We start from the raw sequence: 23,848 nt of genomic DNA, 5'->3' as shown, positions 1-23,848 counted from the left end.
TCTCACAACAATGCAAGGTGTTGATGGAGGGCTGATGCATGGGACCTCATATGATGTTATACATGTTTGCTTTGTAAGTTCACAACTTTTACTGTACACTTATTTATGTATGTTCATATATAAGTGACATAAAGATAATAACAGGGAGGCTTGGAGGAAAATATTTTGGTTAAGTAGTAACATTTTGACAGTGCTTTTTAATCATTCATTAAATAAGGTTTAACAACAACAAAATAAAATGAGAAGAGTTCCAAAAGATTGGTGGATTTCTGTGAGAAAGAGAGACTGCAAGCAAAACCTCCTTTGAAAATTTAACCTAGACAGGAAACAAGTTGTTTGCTGAAGGCAAAAACAAGGTGTTATTCCTTCTGTATAATACATTGCTCTAATGTTTGAGATTTTTAAACGTTCATGGATTGTATTGATGCTGCAAGTTTAAGTTATAGATCCTTATGGGTTTGACTTAAACTGGAAAGGTAGAGCCTTGGGGATATCTCAATGCACAGACTCCGTGTTGGGTCTCCTCCACCCCCACTGCATCCCATTCCACTTCCAGAGGAAACCTGAGAGAAAGGCAGACTTTCGTTCTGGAGCTTTCATTTGTAAAATCCCAGGAAAAACTCAGTTGACCCTCTTTGAATCAGATACCTGTTCTTTGAACCACTTACTGCATCTAGGAATGGGTAAGGTACTGAGTTATATGGTCACCTCTGAGACCCAGTGAACAGAGCCTTCTACTAAAAACATGTAAGTATGGCTCCTGGGCCAGTCTGTGTGACCTGGGCAGCTATCCAAATTGTGTTCACAGTAGTATTTTACTTTTCATATTATTCTAAGCAGTAAGGGCACATGAAAAAGAGAGCAGAAATGTGTGTCTTTGTGCATGTGTGTGTGTTTAATCAGAGCAAATGTAGGTTTCCAGGAAAATCACACAGAAAGAAAGAGTTCTCATATATCTCCCCACCACCACCCATTTAACATTTTGCATTAGTGTGGTAATTTTGTAACAAATGATGACATTTTTGCATTAGTGCAGTAATTTTGTAACAAATGTAGAAACAATTTTACTCTAAGTATACTATTAACTATAGTCCATAGTTTACATTAGGGATTCACTCTGTGTTGTACAGTTCTATGGTATGTTTTAAAAAGTTTTATTCTGATAACATATAAACAAACTAAATTTCCCATTTTATCCACTTCCAATTACACAATTCAGTGGTGTTCATTACATTCCAATAAAACCATACATTCTAAGGGAAAAAAATCAATGAGATGAGAGTCTGTCAGGAAAACAGATGTAAACCAATACTTACATACTTATAAACAATGTATACATATATACATTGTTTACAATATAAACAAATAATGTCAAAACAAAATAGAAAATCTTAATAATACCTGAGGGACTCTCATGGCAGTGTTCACTTGGGGTGTGATATACAGCATAGGTAGGAGCTTCAACCCCAGGCCAGGAAGCAGGAAGTGGAGCTATCTGGTGGAAAGATTTCTGTATTTTTTTGTGAAGTGAGATTATGTTAACTCTATGTAGACTGTGGAAAGTTAAACACATATCTTGTACGTTCTAGAGCAATTGTTTAACAATAATGCAAACAGGTGTTGCTAAAAAGCCAAAAGAAAAGTTAAAATAGACTTCTAAATAGCTTCAAATAATCCAAAAAAAGCCAAGGAAGGGGAAAGAAAGGAACAAAACTGCCCAATGAGATAAAGACAACAACAAAATGGTAGACCTAAATCCAATCACAACAATTACACTGAATTTGAATGGGATAAATACTACAATTAAGAGGCAGAAATTATCAGAACATATAAAAAAAATTAAGACTCAACTATATGCTGTCTATAGGAGACCCATTGTATATGGGTAGATAGATTGAAAGTAAATCACTTGCAAGAGACTGACATGCAAAATTATAAGCATAAGTATGCTGTGGAGTGGCTATATAAATATTAGATAAAACAGGCTTCAAGAAGAGAGCATTTCAAAATATAAGACATTTCCTAATGAAAAAAGATCAATTCATCAGGAAGACCTAACCACATTAAATGTATATGCAGCTAATAATGAAGCCTTGAAATACATAAAGCAAACATGCCAGAAGTTAAAATAATCAATTCCATAATCATACCAGGGTATTTTAACACCCTCTCTCAACAACTGATAGGAAAAAAAAATCAGTAAATACACAGAGATTCTGAACGACTCTATCAACATCTTGAGATAACTGAAATTTATAGAAGATTATAATCAACAACTGAATAAAACACATACCTTTAAAGAGAGCTTGCCATGTTGAACAAGAGAGACCATATGCTGGGCATAAAACAAATCTCAATCAATTTAAATGATTGAAATCATAAAGTATGTTTTCTGAACTCAAATAAATTTATTAGAAATTATTAATGATAAGATATCTTAGAAAATACTGAATGCAGAAATTAAACAACATATTTTGACTAATGAATCAAAGAAGAGATCACGAAAGATATTAGAAAATATGTTTAGTGAAATTTAATGAAAATATATCAAAATTTGTTGGATGCAATTTCTTAGAGAGTTAAACATAACCTACCAATTTCACTCTTAGATACTTCCAAGGAAAAAATAAAAATATAGGAACACAGCAAAGACTTATTCATAAATGTTCACAGCAGCTTTGTTCATAATAGCCAAACACAGGGAATGACTCCAATGCTAACCAGCAGGTGAATGGATAGACAAAACTAGTTCATCCATGCAGTGGAATACTACACAGCAATTTAAAAACTTGATATAGCACATGGGTGAATGTCAAAATCATAATTCTGAGTGAATTAAGGCAGACATAAAAGAGTATGTCTACTGTACCATTTCAATTATATAAAATGCAAACTAACCTACAATGACAAAAAGATCAGTGGTTGCCTAGGGGGCAGAGAAAGGATGGTCTGCAGAGGGGCGCAGGACCCTTTTGGGATTGATTGATTGTGGTGGTTACTTCATGAATATATTCAATTGTTGAAATTCATCAAATTGTACACTAAATGAATGTAATTTACTGTAGATTAATTACCCCTCATTAAAGTTCATAAGGAAAAAATGAAAGCAAAATAAACAATTCTATACAAAATGAAAAAATCCTCTAAAAATGAAGGCAAAATAATAATATTTTCAAGAAAGAAGGAATTCGAGAGAATTCAGCAGCAGCAACTCACAATAAAGAAAATGAATTCTTCAGGTAGATGGAATACAATCCCAGAAGTAAGTGAGGAACTACAGTAAAGAAAGTAGAGCAATGGAACAGGTGACTATGAGGGAAAATGTCAATAAATATTAGCTGTATAAAACAACAAAAATATTATCTTATGGATTTTAAAACAAAGATAATTAAAATCCCAATGACAATAATGGGAGTGGGGGCTAAGGGTAGTTCAAGTGTTCAAAGATTCTTGCATTGTCCAGAAAGTTGGAAATACTAATTTATATTAGATTTAGAAAAGCTAAAAGTGCTTATTCTAATCTTTCAGGTCATCTCTAAATGAGAAGTAAAAGAATGTAGAACTAATAAATAATAGAAAGAATTAGACTTCAAGACAAAGAGCAGTACAAAAGATAAAGAGGGACAATTCACAATGAAAAAGGGCCAATTCATGAAGAATTATTCAATAATAATAAATTTTAATTCACTCAAAAAGACATAGGGCGATAATGGTTAGGGTGTCGTCTACCACATGGGAGGTCCATGGTTCAAACCCCAGGCTTCCTTGACCCGTGTGGAGCTGGCCCATACGCAGTGCTGATACGTGCAAGGAGTGCCGTGCCACGCAGGGATGTCCCCGCGTAGGGGAGCCCCACGCACAAGGAGTGCACCCCATAAGGAGAGCTGCCCAGAGCGAAAGAAAGTGCAGCCTGCCCAGGAATGGCGCTGCACACACGGAGTGCTGACACAACAAGATGACGCAACAAAAGGAACACAGATTCCTGTGCCGCTGACAACAACAGAAGCGGACAAAGAAGACGCAGGAAATGGACACAGAGAACAGACAACCGGGGTGGGGGGGCGGGGGTAGAAATAAACAAATAAATAAATCTTTTTTTAAAAAAAGCAGCAAAAGAAATGGGAATATGACAGATTTTATAGAGTACAGTAATAACTGTATTAGATGTAAATGCCAAGTAAGCTAACAAAAACAAAAATTATCTTGCTAGATTAAAAACATAATTATATATCATTTACATACAAGACCTATACGAACACACCTCAAATACGAGGGCACAGAAAAATTGAAAGTAATAGGTTGGAAAAAATACATAATGGGAAAACATGACAGAGGGAGTAAACTAATATCAGACAAAGAAGAAATATTATTAGAGACAAAGAAGAACATTACTTATTAATAAAAAGAACAAGTCACCTGAAAGATATACTAACTCTAAATTGGATAAGCCAAATAACACGGCCTCAAGATGTATAGTGCAAAATTTTACAGACTTAAAAAGAGCAAAATCCAAAGCCACAATTAAAGGGGGGAAGATTTTGACTCATATTTCTCAATAACTAATATTAAAACCAGAAAAACAAATCAATAGGGGTACAGAGTATTTGAAAAACAAATTTTAACTACCCTAATACATGCATATAGAATATTATAACCAACATCAGAATACATGTTTCTTTCAATCGTACAGGAAATATTTGCCAAAATTACCATAAGCTGGATCATAAAGCAAATTTCTTAAAATTTCAAAGGATTAAAATTATACAGAATATATTCTGTGACTACAGTGCAATATCACATATCAATAATGTAAGGATGACTATAAAATTGACAAAAGTTTGGAGATTAAGTTTACAGTTCTAAATTAACCAGGTGTCAAATAAAAATTAGAAAAATAAATTGAATTTAAAGATACTACAAATATGACAAACTTGAGGGAGTCAGATAAAGTCAGAGCTTGGACTAATATAAATTTATAGCCTTAAATTTATATTTTAGAAAATAAGAAATACAAAAATCAGTGATCTAAGTCTATATCTGAAAAAAATGAGAAAACAACAGCAAACTGAACAAAAGGAAGATAGAAAAATAGGGAATAAAAAACAGAAATTAATGAAATAGAAAACAAATGTTTTCAACAAAGCCAAAAACCTTTTTAAAAAATCAATAAAACTGATAAATTTCTGGCACAATTGATGAAGAAAAAAGGAAAAGAGCATGAATAATGAATATTAGAATTAAAGGAGGAAATCGCTATATATTCAAAAGACATTAAAAAGATTAGAAGAGCATATTAAGAAAAAATTTCATATGACTAAATTTGAAAGTCTGGATGAAATAAGCCAATTTCTAAAATAACACAAATTACCAAAACTGACAAAGAGTAATGGAAAATCTGAATAAGGCTCTAGTTATTTAAAAAAAAAAAAAAAGAATCCATAATTAAAAGCCTTTCTATAAAGAAAACTTCAAGTCCAGAAGTCTTCTCTACTGGATTCTTCCAAATATGTAGGCAAAGAAATAACACCATAAAACACTCTGAAAAAAGTAGGTCTCCTGTCCCCAAATACCTGTGAATGAATGGCAAACACACATGCACAGATCCACACTTATGGAAGGAAGAGAACACAAGTATATTCTCCACCATCTGACATTCACAGAAATTAGGAACATATGACATTCTGGAGAAAGTGTCTAACAATTAGACATGCATGATTAGAATGGTGAGGATAAACAAAGACTTTCTTCTGACTTAGAGACTAATGGAGCAAACAGAAAAGCCTACACAAAGAGTAAATTTCAGGAAACTAGAAGTCCAGGGTTAAGGTTAAGTGCCAAATCAAGATGTCACTTCTTTCCTCTCATGCACAGCCTCTGTACCAGGTGACAGAGTTAATATATCATCAGAGAACTGGAAGGTGCCTAGGGAGGTTACATCGCCCCAGGCACTGCAGACAGAAATATCTCATATAGCAACCCAGGCAAATGGTTACTGACTCTCTGTTGGATTGCACCTCTGGGCAGGAAGTTCTGAACTTCCCAAGACATTTCAGTAGAGTGTTGGAAAACTATTCCACAGAAAAGGCATCCTTGTAGTTATAACTATGCCTTTCTGTGACTCCATCTTACTGACTTTGGCTTTTGAAGCAGCTCATAAAAAGTCTTGTTTGGTAGGACAATCAAATCAAACATTTAAAGGCAATCATTATATTTCCCTTCAGTCTAAACACACTCATGTTTCCAGGCCCATTACAAGCCTTGTCAGACCCCAAAAGACAATGAAAACTGAACATCCAAATCCCAAATGCAGTCTAAAGAGCATAAAGTACAATGAGGTTGTTACTTTCAATGACGTGCTCATTCTCTTTCAATTAATGTACTGCCACAATGGACTAGGGCTTTTCTTACATAGATTTTTTTATTCAAATTCATGAAGCAATAACTTGGTTTAAAATACAGAATATACATTTATCTATATAGTCACTCATTCATTTGATTCATTCATTCATGCTTCCATCCATTTAATTCGATTCATTTATATCCTAAATTCTACTGATTTTAAAATAATGTTCATTAGTTCATTACTCTCATGTTACTAAAGTTTGCAGATCTTTCTTAAAAGGTATCTTGGGTGTCCCCTACTTGAGTTGTTAATTATACTTTCCATCCTTCTCGTACACATGGCTAGGGTTTATTAGAGTTTAAAGCAAAATCTATGAAAGATCTGGTAAACCTACATGCATTTCAAAAGAAAGTTCTTTAAGTCAACAAAAGCCATACTATCATAAAAGTTGCACTGATATGCTATGGAATAAATAAGTTACTTGAGAAAATCCTAAGGTAATTTAGATATCCTTTGATATGACCATTGTAATAGGGGATGAATCTATACTTTGTAACATGACCTTTATCTGCTCTATCACAGACACATGAAAGTAAAGGTACAGAGCTCCAGACCAGAAGTTAGAAGAGATATGCTTTATTCTCAAAAGGCTTTTGTTTCAAAAAACAAACAAACAAAACCTCTGAGAGGCTCTCTGTTTCTCTGTGTATTTCAAAGTACATATATTTCCAAGTTAATAACAGTAATACCTTCATCCTAGACATTTAAAAAGAAATTACAAGTATCAGTCAGACAATCCACAAAGTAAACATGAGCGTCAGCCAGACAATCAACAAACAAATACGATTTTTATATGAAAGTACTAAACTAGACTCGGGTAAATCTGAGTTAACAGCTCAGCTCTAGGTAGTCACTGGAGAGTCATTTAACTTCTATGGACTTGAGTTTTCTCATTTGTGAAGGGCAGACACTGAATTAGATGGTTTTTGCTTGTGAAACTCTGCTGTACACTTTCTATATAAATTGAGCAAAAGTACTCAAAATATTTCACATTTAGCTATAAAGCTTTCTCTATTCCCTAGGAAAAAGTGTGTTTGCTCTGATATTTAGTGCTTGGGTTAAGTTAGGCTGGGTCATTGACATTCTCTAACTGGATTTCTAAGTGGTCAGCAATATTTTGACGAGAGAAGAAAAAGGGATCCTGTATCCCAATCATTTTTCAGGAAAGAAGTAGATCTGCCAGGTGTGGGTACATGTGTGCGTGTGTGTGTGTGGCTACTTGCCCATGCATGGATGGGAGGAGCCTAACGTGGAAACCACGGCTGCTCTATACTATGATCCAAAGCCCTGAGGATTTTATTACTATTTAATACAAGGGGAAAAGATCCACAAAGTTAAACAGTAGCAACCCCAGCAACCATACACTAAGCTTCAGTATTTCCTTAGCTAAATGAAGTGAGCAGGACCCTGTGAGACCTTCACATGCTGGGCTAACGAGCAACTCGTGGCCAAACAACTCACATTTCTATATAGCCACAACAAGTCCATACCAATGAATTCAATTAACCTTACCTTGACAAAAAGTGTTGTTAACCCGCTTATAACCTTGCAGACATTCCGTCATTTGGTTATATCCATGATAAGCTGTTAGGGAAGAAATAATTTTTTGTTATGTGCTCAATTAAAATTCTTATAATCCTAAATTACTATACGTGATAATCAAAGGTATTTAAACATCAGTGGACTTAATCGTTTATAAGGTATCAACTGAATATACTGCTCCACAATTTTTCCAATTATCTGCTTTTCAGTGTACTTATTTTGCAATAGACTTAGTCCCAAGAAGTTGACAGCAAATCTTTATGCTAATTGAAGGAATGAAACTGTTCTATATTTTCTTCTAATTGGTGATTAAACAGTTACATCACAAACAACCTATTTCTCCCTATTGATCTGTTTCAGGCATTTGAATTTTCTTATTCATCATAGGTAGGAAGCACACATCTCCTGGGTTTGCATGGAAAAACCCTGGATTCTGCCTGCTGTTCCAGCAAAGTTAATTGACAGCACTCCATTTCACTCCCAAAAGTGTCTCAGTTTAAACAATAAACTACCTGAAACCTTAACTGTCGACTCCTATATCCATGTTATGAACTGAGTCTTACTACTCCTAACCCAGGAGAAATAGGCAGGTGATGAGAGGTGGCTATGAAATTAAAAGGACTGCTGTGGTAGGCTGGATGATTCATCACTCGGAAAACTGATAAACAATAGAATATCAGAGTCATTGGTCTCTACAAAAATCCCTGAGCTTTTCTGAACACCCAAAAATGAGACCTGAGAGGCTATCAGCATAGTGGATTAAGAATAAATTTTAGGACCAGACAGACCTGGGTTTAAGTCTTGGCTCCACTTACTCACAGCTATGTGATATTGGCAAACAATTTTCCTGGGTTCAAATTTCCATTCTATAAAATGGGAATCTTCATACCTACCCTGTAGGGCAAGTTTGGTGTGGAAGTTCCAATCACCCAACCTGACATAAGGTAAGTACTCATTAAGTAACAGATGTTACTGGTATTTCCTACAATTCGGTATTCTTTTATTAAGAGGAAAATGAGCAATAGAAAATGGTCTGTAATCATTAATAGGGTAGTTAACACGACAGAGTTTTAAACGAGAAGCAAATAGGGAAAGTCAATGCCCTTTTTCTAAATGAAATTATTTTTGCCCTCCACATGTTTTTTTATCCCTCATCACTCATGAACAGGGTGACTATTGACTAGTAGTGTCCCCTCCTTTCCTTTCTTTTTCTGTTTCTCCCCTTTCTTCAGACCCTTCAGAACTATGGAAAAGAAAAATTAAAGTCAGGAGTCAGGAATAGCAAGTACGAAGATGGGAGATGTCGGCACATTGTTCTGGTGTCGTCTTGTCCCATCTGATGCAGATGCTCTGAGCAGGTTACCTACAGGCATTGTGCATCTCCATCTGCGCACTGGTCAATCACAAAAGAGGTAATAACTTGTTCTGGAAGTTTCAAGCACCATCTGCTTCAAGGCAAGCAGGCAGATCAGATGATCTCTTAGAGACTGCCTAAGTTTAGATTCTATGTTACTTTTCTTCTAAGAATGTTTAAAGGACAAGTAGCTTTTTTCACGCTAAGCACATTTCTAATAGATTACAGACTATTTAACGAAATCATTTGCAGATTTAAAAGTAAGTTTTCAACAATGAAAGGTCTTTCTGTATGTGTCTAAACAAAAACTTCAAACATTAAATAAAAGCTGCTTGAAAACTGAAGTTTGAACCACTTTGAGTGGAAAAAAAAGTCATGGAACACAAAACCAGAGAAGATAAAGCCAAGGAAAGTCTGCTCTCTTCCAAAGTGAATATGATTTAGGGAGTAGTAGTACCAACCAAAGGAAGGAAACGTTTTGAAATGACACAGGAAGAATGTGACCCTCGGTGAGTCACTTAAGACGGCACAAACAGTAAATGTCAAGATGTTAATAGTTCACCTTACTAATAACCCACACAGCCCAAGCTGAAGTGGAGACACGTGGAGCCAGTCCCGTCAGTTTTATATACATCATATGAGTCAACATATGAATTTCTTTTCATCAGCATTTAGAAAAAGTGATAGCAACTTTGTACTTTCACATTCTACTTTGATCTCTTATCAAGATTAAAATGTAGAGCTAATAAAACCATATAAAGCAGTGAATTCATCCCCACATGATGCAATTCCAGATAAAAATGACAAAAGGTCAGGAGTGGAAGTTAAGGGTTTAAAAAAAAAAAACTGCATGATTCCCTTTACCCTTAACTTTTGTCCCTCTCTGCTACTTTAGGATTTGGACAAAAAAGGAAGGAATAGCAGCTAAGAAAAAGATACAGAGAGAAGGAGAAAATGAAGAAGAAAAATAAAAGAGATGATAGACAAAGATTTAGAGAACATAAACTTAGCCCCAAAACAAGTTGTTAACAACCTGTCTTCTCTCATCGTCAATTCTTAGACCTAGCAGTGGGAAACATCTCCTCCTCCAGGACATTCCTGGAGACAAACACATAGTGTAAGTGATGAGTAGGAAGAAAAAAATGGGAGGGGAGATGCTCTTAAAAATTTTTAGACAGTCTCCTGTTTAATGGCCTAGAAAACTCAAGAGTGATTGGAAAAGCTGGGAGGCAAACTCAGAACTACTTAACCCTGAATTGCATGCTCTTTAAACACACAAAATGTTTCCCAGATATCCCTCTGGTCAGGGTGTCAAAGTAATTTTAGGCAAATGAATCGTCTAGTGAAAAGAGATCATTATATTCAACCCATGTGCTGGAAAACCACATTACAAAGCAATATCCAATCAGTTTACAAAGTCCACTGGGGACATTCTCTCAGTACTGAATATCTTTATTTACGTGGCTTTTTTCCTAAATGAAGAATTTGTTAATTAACAGAAACTCTACTGGCACTTCCACAAATAGTCCTCAAAAGAAGACAAGGACAGTATCAACAAAATAAATGAATACACTATAGGCCACAAAAGATTTAGAGGACCTCTAAATATGAGACACAAGGAAGTCAAGTGATACAGCCAATTATTTAAAACACATCGGTTTGTTGACAGAAGACAAATAGTATATAAGAAAGGCGTATAGAGTGGTGATTCCAAGATGGCAGTTTCTATATTTGAACAGAGAGATAAAGAGAGATTTAAAGACAGGAAAACCAATCAAAGTAAAAATCACTTCTTTAAGAAGGGTAAATAGAAATTATCCCATTGAAGCAAAAGAGAACTTCCTTATAGCATAAAGTATTAAGAAAAAAAAAGCTATTAAAAAATCTTCCATTATATGAGACAAAGGATGACTATCAAAAAAAAAAAAATTACTTGCCAAAAACATGGTAAGAGTAGGTGTGAAAAAAGTCAACTTAAAGCATGTTGCCTGTCTTTCTAAAAATTGTTTACTAGAAATCAGTTTATCCAGAGTTATTGCTACATGCAAAAATTAAAAAGACAAACAATTGGGTATAAAGTAGTAGAAAGGTGTAAATCTAGATTTTGTCAAACCAGAAGGTTCTGAAAAACAGAATTTTGACTAATCAAAGCCTGGGGTTTTTTAATATAGATACATATTGCTGAGGACTGTGATAGCATCAGAGTAATGACCAAGAAATAAAGTACATGTCCTACTGATTTCTTTAATCAATCAGCAACTGATCACTTTTCCACTTCAGCTTTCCTTTTAGTGAAACTTTTTCAAACTATAACCAATTGCAAATACTAATAAAATGTTAATTGATGGAATTTAACCTAAGAAATAAGAGCTGCACTGACTTTTTATAGGATTTAAAACATTTGTTTACCATTTTAAAAGATATTTTCTCTTCGCCCAAGAAAACAAAGAGGCTATTTATTAGCTCATTTTCTCTTAGAAGACTGCTGTTTTTTTAAACAATCCAACTGCAGAAGGTGCTGGATATGTGCTTATTAAAAAACAGAATCGATATGAAAACTTCCTCAGACCTGCAAAGTTTCTAGAAAGGCAAAGTAGAGCAGTTTCTTCTAGAAGTCTGTAAGAGAGTTCTTTGAAAGTCTAATGTTGCCCTGTCTTTGAAACAGTAATTGTACGAAAACAGCCGTGCCACATTAAGCTGCAAAGGAGGGGGGACGTCACTTACACGGCTTCTTGGGGCACTTCTGGCATTTGTTAAAGCCCCAGGAGGTACCCACGGTTCCACAGCAGTCTTCTTGCTTGGAGAGGCCGGGGAGCGCCTTGCCGCACTGCAACGAGGAGGAGAAATGGGAAGGTGAGCAGGGCAGGCCACCGGCTCCGAGCGAGCGCCAAGGCGCCTCACATCACTTACAAAACTGCTCCCTTGTTATCGATACAATTAGACGGGGAGAAACACCGTAAAACTTTGAAACCAAACACCAGAACAGAATGAATATGGCACAAAATGGAACCAGCATTTTCCCACAGAAGAGCCCCGTGGTGTTTTTGGAGTCTCACAAAATCTGTCACTGCTCAGAGCACTTTTTATGGACTGAAGCTTCCGAAGCCATTTTTTTTTCTTTAAATAACAAGCTTAATACTTAAAAGTTGTAACCGTCTGCTTAAATCCTCCCTGTGGACCACCAGGGCACCGAGCTCCGAGGGCGCAGCGCGGGTGTGAGCTGTGAGGACCGGCTCGGGTCCCCTCCCCAGGAGGCTCGGCTGGGTCCGACCGGCTCTGGCAGATGACAGGAGCTCCAGGCAGACAAGGGGTCCGAAGCCAGGAAGGTGACAGGGCAGGGTGAAGCGAGGCCAGCCAGCGGGGCAGGCAGGAGAGAGGGCTTGGAAGCAGCAAAGGCTAAGGACCGGGCCCTCCTCAACCAGGGGAGGGTGGAACCGTCTGAGGTGGGGTGCGGGTGTCAGAACGTGTCAGTGTGGGTGGGAAACGGTCTAGGAAAACAGACCCTGCTCTACTTCCTGATCCAAAAGCCAGCCGGGCAGGAGTGCCCCCCAACTCTCTGAGCAGGTGAAGTGCAAGCCCCACATGTTTGTCACTTGGGCAAACAGTGCTTCAAAGAGGCCACACTGCCTTCCTCTCCCCTCAGCCTCCACAAAATCCTCCCAGTGGTTCCCACTGCAATCCTGCCAAAGACAGATGTGCTCACGTCACTCCACAATACACCACCACCTGCGGCTGCCCAAGTCCTGTGTTGCAAACTCCTTAGCCTGATATCAATGGTCTTCCTTGGTCCTGCCTGAGACAATCTTTTCAGCTTTCTCTCCAGCCCCTTTCTCCTCTCTGCATGTCTTTCCAAAGCCTACTTCTTCCCCTAGAATGTCACATCCTTTTTCTCCATTCCCCACTTTCTCCAGAGAAATTGTTCATCCCGTGAAACCCGGCTCAGAAGAACCATGGTGACCAGGCACTGCCTCCTCCGTTTCAGTCCGTTCCTCCCTCCTCTTTACTCCACAGCACTTTCTATCCGGTTTTACTCCCTCTGATTTGCATTTAAATTAAATGCATATATGTCATATCTATATGTATATTACAATACATTGAACACAATGAAAATGCTCAGGAAGGAAGGAAAAAAGGAAGGGAGGATGGAGGAAGGAAGGAAGAAATAATCAAACTAAGGAACAAGCCAACTGGTTGGCATCCATCCAGGCAAAGCACAGCAATGTGAAACTCAAGGAAATGAGCACACTTGTCCAGGCTAGTGAGCGGGGCGCAGTGACAGAAAGCCCGGGCAGGTGGGGACCCTGAGAAGGCAGCAGGGAGTAGCCACCACGCACCGGCAGCCTTCCAGGGTAGAGATTCTTTCCTGCCAGGTCAAGGCTGGTGGCACTCCCATCAGGGTTCTAAGTCAGTACATGTCCAAATTGTAAAACAAATCGAAAGCAAAGAAGGCCAGGCACATTTAATGACATGTTCGTTATATCATTGCTTTGATGTTCTCATATTTTTGTGGATTTTAATGATTTTGACAGTATGTTGGGTACACACTGAAAACAGTGGATACCAGTGGTTAAAAACTCGACTCAGGAGTGAGAGTTAGCTGCATATGAATTCTGGCTGCATACTTATTTGTCTCATCTTTTCACGCATTTTTCTCACATGTAACTTGGGGTATATAACAGGATCTTTCTCATAGGATCATGCAAAGTAAAAGGGAAGATACATGTACAATGCTTAGGGTTGGGCTGGGCATATGTCAATACTCTTTCCTTAATAATTCTTATCGATAAAAGCTCCCTGTTACAGATGTCTTGCTTGAGATCCCTACTATTTGGCAGATTCCTCAGTGAGTGGAAGGCAGACAAGTGGGTACTTTGTCAGGCAAACAGCTTAGTTTTTAACTGCCTAGTCAGAATTACCAGGCTTTACAAAAATGGCCCTATGGGACAACACTGAGTTCCCTGAAATAAAAGCTTGATGGTAAAGACAACTTGAGTTAGGTAAAAGTAGCCATACAAAGGTAAATGCTTTCTTAGATGAACCTGAAAGGACACCAATTCTAAGGAAGGAACTGATAAAAGCTCTAGTCTAAATTAATAAGGCCCAAGGATCACTGCAGCTCCTGAACCCCTGGCAGTAGCCACTGAAGACACAGGGCATATAGTCTTTGAAAGAGATAATGAAACTCTCCTGCAAAACAGCCCCATTCTATACACCTTTACTGAGTGACAGCTGTGTGCAGGCCCTAGCTGTAGGCCCCAGCAGGGTCTTGGATGAAGCCTCCTTTGGGACAGAGCTCTCTGCTCCGTGTTTTACTCCCTAGAAGGTCACCAAGCCCACAGGTGAAGTCTCAGACATGGCCCTGAGTGCGGGCAGTGTGCTACCAGGTAGACAGGTAGGTAGGTGGGCAAAAGACAGACAGAAGACAGAGAGGGGAGGAAAGAGAGAACAAATGAGGACCTGAGAGAAGAAAGGCATACAGTTTAGGCTGAAGTCATGTTGCTTAAACCTAAAATACAAAGGACAAAAAAGAAAGAGGGAACACTGCTCCAACCATAAGATGGAGAACACAATTATTATGTTAAAAACACAGAGGTCTCCACTCTTGCCAACTGCTGCCAAAGTGTGCTTAATGTTTATGTCCGGTTTTATAAATCAGTTCGATGTATTTAAGACACCCTTCTCCCCCATCAACATCACACATAGATCATTCTTGTACAGGACCATTTAGGCTCTTCTCTTAATCAAGCAAAAACACTCAACACTTGCTGGTTTTATATGCTCAGAATTTTAGTAGCAGTTAAAATCCAATTTTCACCTTGGATTCCTAGAATGTTTTATTTGGTAGGGCAAAAATAAATCATTTCTCTCTACCAGGGCTCAAAAAAGGTAGGAGGTTTTCATTACAGGATCCGGGCCGCTTTATCCCATGGCTTTGTTTTTGCAGGTCCACAGCCAAAAGCAGCACAAGCCATCCAAATCGACGGAAAAAAAATGGTAGTGTAGGTGGTACCACAATACTGTGTGTTCTTCTCAAAATTGGGTCTGCACAGTGTAAGAATAGGATGTGAGGAATGAAGTCATGGTTATAACAAGGCACAAAGCTTTACGTGCCACCGTCTAGCCATGTGACAATGAACAGGCTTCAGTGTGCTGCCAGAAACGACACCTGGGAGATGTTTATGGCATTCTCACACCATTGACCACCACTAGGTCTCTCACCTGCAAGTGGGAAGTACCTAGGGTGCAAGGAGGACCCTCCTTCCTCTGCATCCAAAGGCCACACTGGAGAGAACAAGGAGAGGTCAGCATTCTGAGTGTCCTCCTCTGAGAATGGTGGCATCTCCTTCAGCTGGACACGGACTCTTCATCACACTGAACTGACTTGCTCTAACTACACTTTAATGACCACAGTGAGGTGATTTAAACAAGTTAAAAACACAAACGGAAGTTTTCCTATGTGAATTACCACATTTTCAGAGAAAGCCTGCCAATCATTTCAAGACATATTTATAAGCAATCCAGGAGAAATGTGCCAAGTTTTCAACCCAATATTTAGCTATGTCCAGTAAAAAAAAACAAAAATCTCTCCTATCAAATGACCAGTAAGCTCATCTAACCCTGGATTGCAGATTAGAGGGTACTATAGCCCCTCACGTCAGTGCTAGAATTCAGCAAATGCATGACCCAGCTACAGCAGTGCAAACAGAACAATGCAGGTCCTGTGAGAATCTAGTGAGGATCAACTGAAGAAAGGAGATGCAATAAAACTGCGTGTGAACACGGTGGTTGTGCTAACTATGTGCCGGCTACGTTAAACTTGAGGCACGAAAGATATACTAACAGGGCTAGCAGCTGCGAACCAGAGGAAGACAGGATTCAACTCATTAAGCAGAAGTCTTTGAAAACAGTTAAAGCTCCTCAGCAGTGGAAGATGCTGACACCTTCACTAGATGCAGAACCTGGAGGATAGGGGATAGGGGAGCAAACGACCACTATGATTTCTGCTGGGTCTGAGACTCAATGTTCTATAAATACTTATCAGTTGCATTACTCCACTAAATACTGATCAGTTGCATTATTCCATTTAGGAAGTGAAAAGTACTACATACTAGAGTCAACCTCAAGTACTTCCGGTGCTCTCCTGTCTCTGACAGGGCTGTGTCTGTGCAGATGCACTCCTCCTAATCACCTTCTTCTCCTTTACATCCTCTCTCAAGTCCACTCCTACACAGACACTTAGCGCAGTCTGTGTCTCTGTCTAGAGTATTTATGTAAACAAGAAAAGCAAACAGAGATACTCCCTGCCTCGATTCATCCCAATGCCATGACCATAATACCTGGAAATTTGGGTCCATGAAAACAACATGTCAACCTATCCTAGCTTCATGTACATATTAGCACTGTGCCTTAGAAGATGAGGCTGTTCAAGAATTGTTACAATTATTCCATGAATAGCCATGCCATAAATTTTACAACACAATATTATTAAAAGAGTTAAAGACCTTAAAATTTGGAAACAGTAGTTACAAAAAGATGGTAGTGTAATGTGCTTTTCTAAATAGTGACCTGATTGAGAACACATATCTACAGACTGCAATCTCAGATTTTTTTAGGTAATACTATAGCACTTTCCTGAAACTCAAAGTTAAGCTGTGATTACAGTTGTTTTCAGATCTCCTTGTAAATATATGAACCAAATGATAGTTCAAAACTCGTCATTTGGCAACCAAGGCTAATAATTTTTTTCCTTTGTCTTTATTTATTTTTTAATGTTACATTAAAAAAATGAGGTGCCCATATACCGCCCCCCCCCCCGCCCCCCTCACCCCACTCCTCCCATAACAACAACCTCCTCAATCATCATGGGACATTCATTGCACTTGGTGAATACATCTCTGAGCACTGCTGCACCACATGGTCAATGGTCCACATTATAGTTTACACCCTCCCCCAGGCCACCTAGTGGGCCATGAGAGGACATACAATGTCCAGTAACTGTCCCGGCAATACCACCCAGGACAACTCCAAGTCCTGAAAATGCCCCCACATCACACCTCTTCTTCCCACTCCCCATCCTCAGCAGCTACCATGACCATTTTCTCCATGTCAATGCTACATTTACTTCCATTACTAATCACAATAGTTCCAGAATAGAGTATCAGTAAGTCCACTCTAATCCATAATGTATTCCTCCATTCTGTGGACCCTGGGATGGTTATGTCCACTCCACCTCTGTATTGACAGGGTGCTTAGATTCTAATTCTACTTGGATGATGGATACAATTCTCCTGTTTGCAGTTGTAGGCACTTTTGGCTCCCTGGTTTGGTGGTTGACCTTCTTCACCTCCCTGTTAGCTGGCTGGGGTAAGTCCAATAAACCAGAGGGTAGGAGTTGCAAGTCTGTTGAGGTTCAGGGCCGGGCTATCACATGGACAATCCAGAGATTCAGGTCCCCTGAGTATACACTAAACCCCAGCACCAACCACAGGTCCGGTAAAAGTGACAGGAGAGGCTTGTGAACAAAGATCATATCTGAGTCCAACTCCATCACACTCAGGAACACAAACTCCAAAGCAGGGCCAACTGACATGGCACTAAAGTCCATCTGACGCTAGAAATTTTTGTCAAATAAAAATTCACTACTGGAATTGCTTCAAAGATGAACTATAACTTGAAGAGGTTGATAAATATTTGAATGAGGTTTTATGAGATTTAATTTCTGTAACTCAAAATTACTGGTACCTAAAGTATCCTTACTCCAAGAGCATTTGCTGTGCCATGCAGGGTTTAGAGAAAGGGGAGATCCAGCAGTGTGGGAATGGAGAGAGCACTGGACTGAAATGAAATAATTAGACCTGGACTTAAATCCCAGCTCTCTCTCATTAGCAGTGAGATGGAAGACAGTTCATCCACCTTCTCTGGCCAATAAAGGGGTAATGGGACAATAATTTCAATGTCACAGGGCTATAGTAAGATTAAAAGGTACATGCCCATCAATGGACATTAGCCCATCAATCCTGTGTTGGGATTAGGAAAAGACAACCTTTGGGGATGGCCACAATCCTGCAGCAGAACACAAGAGTCTGGTAAGTAGAGCAAAGGCTGGTTTTCAATCCCCCTTTACCGCCCTCAGTTTGCCTCCTCAGTGGGCACAATCCACATCCAGTAAAGTGCTGGTCATTTGACAGGCTCTCAAGAGACAGTCATTAAGAGTTCAGATATTACTCCAATGTCCATAGCAGCCTTATTCACAATAGTCAAAAGGTGAAAGTAACCCAAATATCCATCAGCAGATGAATGGAAAAACTAAACATGGTACAGACATACAAAGGATTAGTACACAGCCTTAAAAAGGAATGGAGTTCTGATACATGCCACTGAATGGAGGAACCTTGAAGAGCTCGTGATGACAAAGAGATAAATATTGTATTATTCCACTTAAATGTAGCAGCTATAATATGCAACTGCACAGAGACAGAAATACAGGTTAACGGGGCAGGAGTTAATGCACAATGGGTTACCAGTTTCTGTTCGGGGTAATGGTGGATTTCCAGTAGTGGTGGTGAGGGAAGCACAACATTGTAAATGTGATTAATCCACTGAATGGTATGCTTGAGAGTGGTTAAGATGGGAAAGTTTATGTTTTATATATTTCACAATTTTTAAAAAATCAACTAAAGAGATGATGACAAATATAATACACGATCCTGGACTGGATCTAATAATGGAGGGAAAAAGACTCAAAAGAACATTTTTCAGAAATATGAAAAAAATGGAATATAGACTATAAGCTTTATATCAATATTAAGTTTCTTGATCTTGACAACTGTACTTAATGTGGCTACATAAATGAATATACTTGTTCTTAGGAAATTGTATATGGAAATATTATATATTCAAGGAGGATGGTGTACATAAGCTACTATGTGCAGAAAATGTATGATAGACAGACAGATTGATGGATGGATAGAATGATATGGCAGATAGAGCAAAATGTGGGAAGTTTGTGGATTTGGGCATTTGGGAGGGCATATGTTGGAGTTCTCTGTTTGGGTTTGGTATTTTTTTTGCAAATGTCCTGTAAGCTTAAAATTATTTCAAAATAAAAAGGTTAAAGGGAAAAAAAAAAAGTTCAAGTATTTAACAATTAAAAAGACCACTCGAAGACAGCTACAATGTCAAGGATCAACTCTTTTGTCTTATGATTTATTATAAGGCATTTTAAAAAGATGATATTGAAGTGCTCTTATATATTATCATTGTCACATTTATATAACCCATTGTATTATCAGGAGTCATCACATAATGAAGTATAAAATACATTTGAATAAAGAACATTTTCTCAAAAGACAACAGGGCACTGAGACAAAGGAGCAAATAAATGAAACAAATGTTAAAATAATACAGATTTTAAACATTCACCTAAAGATTGCACTGAGGCAAAATATGAAATAAAATAAAAGTCTGGTTCATTGCAACTCCTACGAAAGTAAGCAGGACTGTATTTAGACAAGAGCTGAAAGAAGGAAGTAACTCAAGGGCTCTACTGGGAAGAGAGATTCCAAAGAGCTGGAGCAGCACTAGCTAAGCACAAGATGGACCACCAACTGGGAGAGAATCCAAGGGTGGGAGAGGACAGAAGGCCAAATATGAAGGAATAAAGGGAATGGGAGGGAAAGTAAGAGAGGGGGGTGAAGCTAAGTCATGGAAAGTTTTCCAAATTTGAAGGGCAATTAGGGATTATATTTGTAGTTGGATATAAAAATCAATCAGGAGATAGGGAAACGTTCATTTTCCCAAAGCAAAGTAGTTTTGGATTGCCTCCATTTAAATAACTTGTATCTTCTAAGTAATGGTAAACCTAGAAATACTGATGGAGAAGAGGAAGAGGAGGAGAAGATTAAGTGCTTTCATAAAAGTATAGTTTTCTACACCTGGTACTTCCCCTCAAAAGTAAAAAAGAATTATTTGAATAGAGTATATTATTCATGGGAAAAAGGAAGGAATTATATTTAAGATAAACATGACCAGCAATAATCAGAGGATCAAGTGGATAATGATTAAAGACCCACTGGCTACACTTCTCAAACAAATAGTAGAAGGGAGTATTTTAGGTTCAGCATAGACAAATTCTTTCTCCGATAGATGCTAGCTGGCAACAGTCAAAGGGGTGTCCTAACATGAAACGAATTCCCAGACATCAACAGGTCTGGCAGAGTTCACACACTAAGGATGTGAAATTGACCTCTGCATACAACGGTATTCCACGTGGGCCAGTGGAAAGCAGTATAAGGATTATCCACAACTGAGCTATTGGTTGAGCAAGCTTTTGGAGTTACACAGACATGTGTTCAAATCCTCTTTATCAATTACCCCTAAAGGACCTTGGGCAAAACTTGCATCCTCTCTCCATCTATTTCTTCCTCTATAAAACAGAACTAAAAATATCCATTTCCACAGAGCTCTTGAAAGGACTGAGGCAACACATGGGAGGCAGACTGTATAAAGCCATCATACAGCCAGCACACTCCAGGTTCTTGGTCAATACTGGACTCCTTCCCCTAGGTCCCTCATTTAAAGACCTGGGTTTAATTAACCAAGAACCAAGTAGTCTAATAGTTAATCAATACACGGTGTTCCAGATTCCAATTATAGAGAAGGGTCATATAAAAATAAATATTTAAATTAGATATAAAAATTAAAAAGAACATTGTTAAGATCTTGCTAAAAATGTTCAAGTTTTCTCAAAAGTACTCTGGATATTAAAGAAATACTCAGTGAATAAATACTGTGGAAGGCAGGTCATTTTTGGATTTCACTTTATTGCTACTCAAGAAGCACAACATTGTATCACTGAAGTGCAAATATCCAACCAGTTAATATTAATGGTCAAGTAGTAGATGATTTTACTTTGGCGACATCAAGATCCTTCTTGCCATTACCATGTCTTGGAACATGTAGAGGAACAGACCACGAAGTCAAACCAGTGAAGCCCACTCTGCACAGCCCCACAGGTATCCATGGCCCATTCACAAAGCACAGCAGAGTAAGGAACTACCTAGGACAGGTACTGGAAACTATATCTGGCCTTTCAGGTTCAGACAGCAAGAGATGGTCTGAGTGCGAGGGTGAAAGAGTAAAAAGAACATTGAATTAGGAACCAGAAACCTCAAGGTTAGTCCCCAACTCCCACAAACTCAATCCAGGACCTTAAGCAAGTCAATTTACCCTCTGGACTCATCAATTAAATTATAAGGATGGCTAATTGCCAACAATCACCTGTATGCCCCAATTCCATGATTTTCTGAAAGCCCCTGTGTTGGCAGGCAACCAGGGAGCTATGGTGGAAAGATGTCTCATGTCAGCACCAGCCTATGAAGGTCAATGCGCCTTAACTGTTCCCTGCCTATGCTACTTTCATTACTGCACAGCTTGCCTACTCCTAGCCTCATATCTTGGCCTGGTCCAACTTGATTAGTGATAACCACAATAGACCTCCTTTTCTGGACAGTTCCTACTAATCTCTACTCACAAAAAGGCAGCTGTACCTTCCCAAAAAAATATTCATTGCTGTTACAAAGCCCCTTTCTAGATAATAATGAATATTTATAATGAATTATTTTTGATGACCAATAGGCAAAACCTGAGAAAAAATTCAAGAAGCTCACAGAGATGCAGATTTTACATGCCTTGAGTTGTGACCCATTATAAGGGTGCACTGTGGTCCAGCAACCCACACTGCACAGGTGTCCCATAAATTATCCCACTCATGCAGCTGCCATGCTCACATCCGTCCACCAGAAATAAGCTACTCCAACATTCTGGCACAAAACCTCCTGGTATTCCAGTAAACAGAATCTACACCCTCAGTACTATGACTATATTGACAAGTGTGCATCCCATTTGCTGGACTTCTTTTCAAATAAACCAGAATGGGGGAAAGCTCTGACCATATGTTTTAGGTCGGATTAATCCAAGCTGTTGTTGCAACTCTTCTTTGCTGCTATTCACATGATAAAACACATCTCCACTCTGGGAAAGTAATCCCTGCCCACTTTCAAGGCAAAATGGTGTTCTTCCTCTGGATCAACTATGGCTCCAAATTAAACTGGAAAAACTCATGCTGGCAGTTCAGTGTCCATATCCTAGAACATTAAATATGTTTCTTTCTATCTGCCAATAAGGTTCTGAACCTCTGAACTCTACACACTAAGGCAACTAAGAGCAACATACTGACCAACATCTTCTAAAGGCCAGTTGTCATAAAGGAGAATATTGTACGATAGAGCACTGGCAGGGTAACAGGCATTGTCTCATAAGAAGAGGAAAATGCTTAAATACTTCCAGATTTTCTAAAAGAACTTGTAAAAAATTTGCTTTGGCTTGAGCAGAACATTCTTTATAGGCAAGGGTTGTTTTATTTTTTTTTAAAGTCCACCCAGCTTTCTTTTATTAGAGTAATTAAAACAATGTTAGGCATTTGGGGTATCTGATACAACCATAATCCTCTGATATTTCAGGCTATTGATTTTACAAAGTATCTACTGTGACGAGGGCATTAACTGCTGAAAAAGTATCCACATCGATTTCTGACAGTGTATTTGTTTAAAGCCTGCTGAAGCCAAACCATGGCTTCAAGGAATTCCAGACACCTACTTTAGCTTATGAAACGGTATTTTAAAAGTTACACTAAGGCAAAAATGGTTTTTAAAGCAACATAGAAAGGGAAAAATTATTAAGCATGAAACTTCGGCTTCTACTTGATATCTTTTCTAAAGAAATGATCAAGTTTGGGCTGCCAATTTACTCCAGCACTACAACTGATTTCAGCATTTCAACAGGCAAGTCTACCAGGTTGTGATATGTGTTTGCATATTCCTAAGCTGCAAAAAGAATAATTAAATATTGTTGTGATTATATTATGACAGCATAATTCCCTTCAGCCTTTCCCTACAGTGAAACACCACAAATCACGTCATAAGTCCTAATACTGGATGATGAGTAGATCAAATTAATTTGACTTGTTCTAACTACTAAGCTGTGGGAAAAGCAGTGACTGTCAGTTGTACCACCTCTCTTCTCCTGCTGCAGAAATTGAGGGGCCACATATTCTAGAAAGCACAGCAATCACATGGTGGAACCACCATCAGCCTGAGTCCTTAAGAAATATATAGAACAAGAGATCCCTGCTCACCTCACAGACATCTAGTATATGCAAAATGCAAACTTCGGTTGTTTTATTACAGCAGCACAACCCAACCCAACCTGACCCATGCATCCTTAGTGTCTTCTCAAGTGCCTGGCCCATTTAGGAACTTGAACCTATATTTATTGAATATATTAACATAGTACATAATTAATTGATACTGAGACCTGGGATAAAAGCAAAAGGATCTGTCATTGGTAGGAAGACTAAAGAGAGAGGACATATTGGTGCTTTCTTGCCCTAAGGAGTTGAAGTTCAATATAAGGACTGTATACTCCAACCTTTAAGGATTAGAGTGTATGAGTAATATTTGCCCTCAACTCAAAACTGGCTGACAAAAAGA

The 23,848-nt window shown here is 38.3% G+C and overlaps 1 protein-coding gene across 8 annotated transcripts in view; it reads right to left on the bottom strand.

Moving 5' to 3' along the window:
• The window catches only part of LTBP1 (latent transforming growth factor beta binding protein 1), a 410,312-nt gene that overhangs the window by 153,771 nt on the left and 232,693 nt on the right, over nt 1-23,848 (bottom strand). For all 8 annotated transcript variants that reach the window (XM_058278378.2, XM_058278382.2, XM_058278380.2 and 5 more), the window contains 2 exons: nt 12,024-12,126; nt 7,916-7,987 (listed from right to left, as the gene is read on the bottom strand). In XM_058278378.2, the coding sequence (XP_058134361.1) occupies nt 7,916-7,987; nt 12,024-12,126 (175 nt within the window). The remainder of the gene's footprint in view (nt 1-7,915; nt 7,988-12,023; nt 12,127-23,848) is intronic.

This window comes from Dasypus novemcinctus, chromosome 17 (genome assembly GCF_030445035.2).
Source record: "Dasypus novemcinctus isolate mDasNov1 chromosome 17, mDasNov1.1.hap2, whole genome shotgun sequence".
Taxonomy (NCBI): Eukaryota; Metazoa; Chordata; class Mammalia; order Cingulata; family Dasypodidae; genus Dasypus; species Dasypus novemcinctus.
The sequence above is the reverse complement of the archived record's forward strand: the minus strand, read 5'-3'. Positions and strand labels throughout refer to the sequence as shown.